The 6,771-nt window shown below is 36.9% G+C and overlaps 1 protein-coding gene across 1 annotated transcript; it reads left to right on the forward strand.

The window, feature by feature from the left end:
• The first annotated feature begins 3,242 nt into the window (after positions 1-3,242).
• On the forward strand, positions 3,243-6,549 carry LOC113769145 (putative receptor-like protein kinase At3g47110). Its single transcript, XM_027313619.1, has 2 exons — positions 3,243-5,928; positions 6,098-6,549. Exons 1-2 carry the CDS (start codon positions 3,243-3,245, stop codon positions 6,547-6,549), a joined length of 3,138 nt encoding a protein of 1,045 aa, XP_027169420.1.
• Positions 6,550-6,771: the final 222 nt, after the last annotated feature.

Below are 6,771 nucleotides of genomic sequence, written 5' to 3' on the forward strand. Positions count from 1 at the left end.
TTCGATATTATGCACCACTTTAACTGTAAAATGAGCTAGTGCATGGCTGATTTCATTTTCTGTTCTTGGAATAAACACAAAGGAACACTTGTCAAAACCTATTCTAAGATCCTGCACATCTTCTTGGATAGTTGCAATGCTATAATCATATTCACTGCATCTGTTAATCTGCTCAACTACTGATTTGCAGTCTGTATGGACTATAATTTTTGTCCATCCTGCTTGTTTAGCCATCAATAGTGCATTCCTAACTGCGAGAGCTTCTTCTTTACTTGCGATTCCCTTCCACTGATTTACAATTCCTTTGGCTCTCAGATCGTTCCTTTCCAATTCCTTGCTATGATCCCTTGTCCAGTCCTGATCCTTTTTGCTGATATGGCCGCATCCGTATACAAACTTACCACATCTTCCCTTAGCTGTTCTCTTCTTGCTTGGTGTCCCCTATTGTTCTGGCCTGTTCTGCTCTCCTGTTCTATCTCCCTTGCTTGCTCGAACTCCAACCACTCCTCTTGTGCTTTCTGTACTGTTTTGTGAGGTTCCTGTTTTGCACTATCAAAAATTCTTTTGTTCCTGGCTTTCCAGATTTGCCAGAAAATGTTGATGGTGAGATTTACTCTATCCTGTCCTTGCTCCATCGAGAGTGAATGAGTAGCTTTCTCCCACCAGAGCCATAGGTTATGCTGTTTATCTTGGAGCCCATCCCACCTCACTGGAGCCATTTTCCATACTTCTGCTGCATTTTCACAAAAAAAAAAAAAAGAGCAAGTGCTCAATAGTTTCCACAGCTTCCCCACAGCAATCACATCTTCGCTCTCCTTTCCCCAGCCTTTTGAACATAATCTCGTTTATTGGTAGGCCCAATTTTAATAACGATGCTACAAAGTCTCCCTAAGAAAAGACCTTGCCTCCCAATAATAGGGAAAAAAAAGGCTCCACGTTGAACTTAAAGAAACGTCCACAGCCCACTGATAAATAGGGTGAGCAAATTTGATGAGAACCGAATTCATACCCGATTTCAAATTTAATTTGGTAATTTGAAATCGGGTATTTGGTAATTTGGTACAAAAGTGGTATTTACCAAATTCACCGAATTCTAATATGATATGAAATAGGTAATGGGATTATCAATTTGGTAATAACCGATTTCAAATTCAAATTCGATAAAACAAAATAGGGCACTATATTACCGCATTCGAATACCAAATTAATTTATAAATTTATATATTATATAGACAAATGCTATATACTATTAATAGATTACATAGGTAAAGGCGAATTGCTCGATACTTATTAAGACTTCGTTATATTTAATGTGCCAATTAATTAAACCAAATAAGAAGGCAGTGTGTTCGATAAAGTTTCAATCTCAATCTGACATTAGGTGAATAGTATAAAATTTAAAATTGATATATATTAAACAATTAAACCACTGCAGTTCAACTTGAGTTTGGTTTGGTTTTATAAAAATTCGTTTTACTTTGATATGATAAATGAACAAGTCAAAATTGAATACAATTTCAAACTCTTTATAATAAACAAATAAAAATTTAACACGGCACTATCCGATTTGATTAAACTCATTTATGCCTCTATTAAATAGCAGGCAGGTTTTTTCAACTTTTGATATTGAAAAAGGATAATTTCAGAAACCTCCCCTGAGGTTTCTAATAATTACAGAGACCTCCCCTCAAGTTTATTAAATTGTACATACCTCCCTTGCTTTTACTGTTTATATAACAAATATGGGTCCAAAAGACTATATTTTTTCTCAAAACCCTAAACTACCCTTATTGTACAAAAATAAAACAAAAATTATTTTACCAATTGTTTTGTTTCATATCTCAACTAAACCCACTATATTAACAAACTAGCCTAATAAATAGTCTAATTCCAAATTCTAAACCCAAGCAATTCCATCATCATAGTCATAAAATTGCTTTTCTCTAACATATATTCAATTGTGAATATTCGCTCCATCCTTTAGTGAAACTCAAAATCAACTGCCATTATATTTGCATAATTTTCAACATGGGATGCCATGATTTGGTTCCATTTAAGTGGCTCAACTCCCACTACATGAGCCACATTATGGCCTTGAAAAAAAATCCTTAAAAAGAGATTTAGGCATGGATGGGATTAATCAAGTTTAAAAGAAAGGAAGGCATTATTATGACTATAGAAATTTTCAAGAAATTCATTTTGCCAAAAATCAAAATTTTATTTACAATTAATCACACCCCAATTTTCAAATCTAATGCCTACACCTTCTTAAAACAAAATAATCTAGCCTACTATCAAATCTCCAAACATGTTAATGTCTTAAATACAGAGAAGAAACTCTATTTTCATAGCGAAACCACAACTAACAATTGTCAAATATAAAAAGAAATATAAATGTACTTATTAACATCTTAAAAAGTTTATTGGATGAATGATAGACAAATTAACAAAATTACCAATTTTAATCTCTCTTCCTCTTTTGGCCCATGATTGCATTATTATTGTGTGTCTTGTTATCTCCTTTTAGTTTGATCATGAGATTGGATTTTACTTCAACCATTAAATCTAATCTTTCAACTAAACTTGTGAGTTGACAATTTTAAAGAGAAGAAAGGAGAAATAAGAATATATAGTAGAGTTTGAAGGATTACTTGTGGTGTGATTGGCTATAGTTATAGGTTGGTTGTAATTATAGGAGGAAGGGGTTGATAGATGAGAACGAAGTGACAGTGAGTGTGTGAGAATCGTTGTTAGCTATAATTTGTAAACATGTTCGTCGAAAAGGTCAAGTTTTTTTTTTAAAAAAAATTTATTTCATTATACTATGAATTATTTATTAAGTGAAGGTTATTATAGTCATTTTATTGTGACAAGGGAGGTTAATGTAATTTGTAAAACTTGAGAGGAGCCGAGTGAAATTGTCATAAACCTCAGGGGAGGTTTGGGAAATTATCCCTATTGCAAAAAGTGGCCACTGATTGACGGTCTTTCACTGTCAAGTTCTTAATTAATCCAAATGCCACATCAGAACAGCTCACCCGATGAGATATATTGAAAAACTGTTATCAAGTCTCAACTAAACAAGTAGTCATCGTAGTTGTTAGTTTCCTAGTTGTCAGTTACAAATAGTCATACTCGTTATATTCTGTGTGAACAAAATATTCTTTTGATGGTAGTTAGTTACCTATGAAAAACTAGCGAATATAGTTCCTTTTTCCTTAGATCTTTGAGTAGATACAGAAATGGTATACATCAGACCAAATTTCAGATGTTTGCCAGCACACGTCTTGTTCCTTGGAGCTCTTGTTCTGTGCATGAATATTCCTGCAATGGCTTCAGGGAACGCCACTGACCAACAAGTTTTACTGGACATAAAGAGCAGGATTTCTCAGGATCCATTCCAGATTATGACTGGTTGGAATGATTCTGTGCACTACTGCCAGTGGGAAGGTGTTACATGCAATTCATCCAATGATAGAGTCATGATCATCAATTTGTCAGCAAAGAATTTGGTTGGTTCTGTACCCCAATCCATAGGCAACCTTACTTATTTAACTGCTCTAAACCTGCGAAACAATACTTTCCAAGGTAAAATACCTCAGGAAATTGGTCGCTTACTCCTGTTGCAGCAGCTCAATCTGACTTGGAATGCATTCAGTGGAGATATTCCGGTGAATTTAACTTACTGCACAGAGCTTAGAGTGCTTGATTTGGTATATAATGAGCTTGTTGGGAAGATTCCTGATCAGCTTAGTTCACTGTCAAAGCTGGTCTTATTTGGTCTTGGCGGCAACAACTTCACTGGTTCTTTGCCAGCTTGGATTGGAAACTTTTCATCTCTGCAGATAATCACACTGGCTCTTAACAGTTTTCAAGGACGTATACCTCCCGAGCTTGGCAGCCTCTCAAGATTACGGGTTTTTCAAGTTTATGGAAATGAATTATCTGGTACGATTCCTTCTTCAATCTATAACATATCATCCATTTACTACTTTTCTGTTACTCAGAACCAATTGCATGGGGAACTCCCACCAAATGTTGGCCTTACCCTTTCTAATCTTGAGATTTTTGCTGGTGGGGTGAATAATTTTACTGGACAAATCCCTGTTTCATTATCAAACGCTTCCAAGCTTGGCCTGGTAGATTTTGCTCAAAATTGCCTCACTGGAACAGTCCCTGCGGTTTTAGGAAAATTGCCAAATTTGTTTAGGATCAATTTTGATGATAATACGCTTGGAAGCAGGCAGAGTGGGGATTTGGATTTCATTTCTTCCTTAACCAACTGTACAGTTCTGGAAGTTTTGGGATTGCACGGAAATTCTTTTGGTGGAGAATTGCCGATCTCGATAGCCAACCTCTCAGTAAACCTCAGCATTCTCACCCTCGGTTCCAATTTGTTCCATGGAAAGCTTCCTGCAGGAATTGGAAATCTTGTCAATTTGAACGTTCTAGGGCTGGAAGAAAATTTCCTAAGTGACAGCATTCCTGATATCCTTGGAAATTTTAAATCTATACAGGGGCTAGAATTAAATGACAACGAATTCTCTGGGTGGATTGCATCTTCTATCAGTAACTTGACATCCTTAACCAGACTTTACCTGCAAAACAACAGACTAGAAGGAACGATACCTCCAGAGCTTGGTAAGTGTAGAAGTTTGCAGGTTCTGAATCTCACAGGGAATAATCTTACTGGCGCCATACCAGCAGAGATCACTAGTCTACCTTCTTTGTCTATCTCTTTGGCCATTTCACGAAATTCTCTCAGTGGTTCACTGCCTCTTGAAGTGGGCAAGTTGGTTAATCTGAATGAGTTGGATTTATCAGAGAACAAATTATCAGGTGAAATTCCTAGCACCCTCGGCAGTTGTCTTAGTTTGGAGCGCCTTGTGTTGAGTGGTAATTTGCTTCGTGGAACAATTCCTGAGTCTTTGAAAACATTAAGAGGTATTGTGGAGATGGATTTTTCACACAATAACTTGTCAGGAGAAATTCCAGAGTTCCTTAGTAAGCTCTCTTCCCTCAAAAAACTTGACCTCTCTTTCAATAATTTTGTTGGCAGAGTGGCTACTGAAGGCGTTTTTTCAAATGCAAGTGCATTTTCATTATTTGGAAATGAGAAGTTATGTGGTGGTGATCCAGGCTTGAATCTTCCTGAATGCCCAGAATTGGCACGTAGAACAGCCACGTTCCGTGAACTAAAAGTATTAATCCCTGTTATTGTTTCTATTGTTTTCCTGGTATTCCTATTTTGCGGTCTTGCTGCTCATTTTGCTCTAAGGAGATCAAGTGAAAGACCTTCAACATCAACTCCGTCTACTGTAGAAGATTGGGAACTTGGAATTTCATTTGACAAAGTATTTAGCTCAACAAACGGATTCTCTGCAGACAACTTAATTGGTTCAGGTAGTTTTGGTTCTGTATACAAAGGAGTTCTAGATGAAGATGGTCCAATTGTGGCAGTGAAAATACTGAACCTCCAACAGAAAGGGGCTTCAAAGAGCTTCATGGATGAATTGAGAGCTTTGAGAAGCATAAGGCACCGTAATCTACTCAAGATCCTTGCTGCTTGCTCCAGCATTGATCCTCAGGGTGAGGATTTCAAATGCTTGGTCTTTGAGTTCATGAGCAAAGGAAACCTGGACCAGTGGCTGCATCAAAGATGTGATGATCAATGTCAACCCAGAAGTTTGGACATTGTCCAAAGACTGAATATAGCTGTGGATATTGCTTCGGCTCTGGATTATCTCCACAATTATTGCCAAAACCCAATAGTTCACTGCGACCTAAAGCCAAGCAATATACTCCTTGATGAAAATATGACAGCCCATGTTGGAGACTTTGGATTGGCAACGTTCCTTCTTGAAGATTCAACACTGTCACAGACAATATCAGCTGGCCTTAAGGGCTCTATTGGTTACATTCCTCCCGGTATATTCTCCATTAATAGTCTTGAAAACCTTCTGCTCTAACTTAGGAAATATACCAGGCGAATTTTTTTTTGGAAGTCTTAACTTTGTTATGCTTTTCATTTTAATAGGTTTTACATACTGTAGTTCTTGGTACATTATGCTAAGTTGACTCTCCAATTTCATTACAGAGTATGCTTCTGGCTGCCCGGTGTCCACATCTGGCGATGTATACAGTTATGGGATTTTACTGCTGGAATTGTTTACAGGTAAAAGTCCAACTGATGACATCTTTAAGGATGGTTTAACTATCCATGAGCTTGTAGCTAGGGCTTTAGCTGGGCATATCATGATGGAGATAGTAGATCCATATCTGTCATTGGCAGAAGAAAAACACTGCAAAGATGAGTATGAATGTAGTGAAATGGAGGAAACAATTCTCAACAATAATCTGTCACAAAATTCCAGTAGGAATCTGGATGAATGTTTGATTTCAGTACTGAGAATTGGACTTTCATGTTCCAACTCGTTTCCCTTGAATAGGATTCCGATGACCATAGTTGTGAACAAAATGCAGGAAATCAGAGACCTATACTTTGGGATTAAGAAGAACAGAAGGAATGAAATGGATATAAGATATTAATTGCTCATTTTATCATTTCATTCTTGCAATATGGTTGGTAAGAAGTTTACCATTCTGCTGCCTTTGTTTTATGGCGAGAAACAAGAGTAGCTTATACTGCCAAATCTGCATTGCTGTTCTGAGATTTTGGATCCCATCTCTTGATATATGGAAGTGTTTACATGTGACAAGCAGTATTTATGATCAGAGAAACTGAGAGAGATGTCTTTGGTTCTGTATATA

Source organism: Coffea eugenioides, chromosome 4, assembly GCF_003713205.1.
Source record: "Coffea eugenioides isolate CCC68of chromosome 4, Ceug_1.0, whole genome shotgun sequence".
Taxonomy (NCBI): domain Eukaryota; kingdom Viridiplantae; phylum Streptophyta; class Magnoliopsida; order Gentianales; family Rubiaceae; genus Coffea; species Coffea eugenioides.

What these genes read in the sequence shown, in the direction of transcription:
- LOC113769145 (XM_027313619.1), top strand. Translation starts at nt 3,243, where the DNA reads ATGGTATACATCAGACCAAATTTCAGATGTTTGCCAGCACACGTCTTG. An exon ending in TATTGGTTACATTCCTCCCG is followed by an intron (nt 5,929 to 6,097) that starts GTATATTCTCCA and finishes ATTTCATTACAG; the next exon opens with AGTATGCTTCTGGCTGCCCG.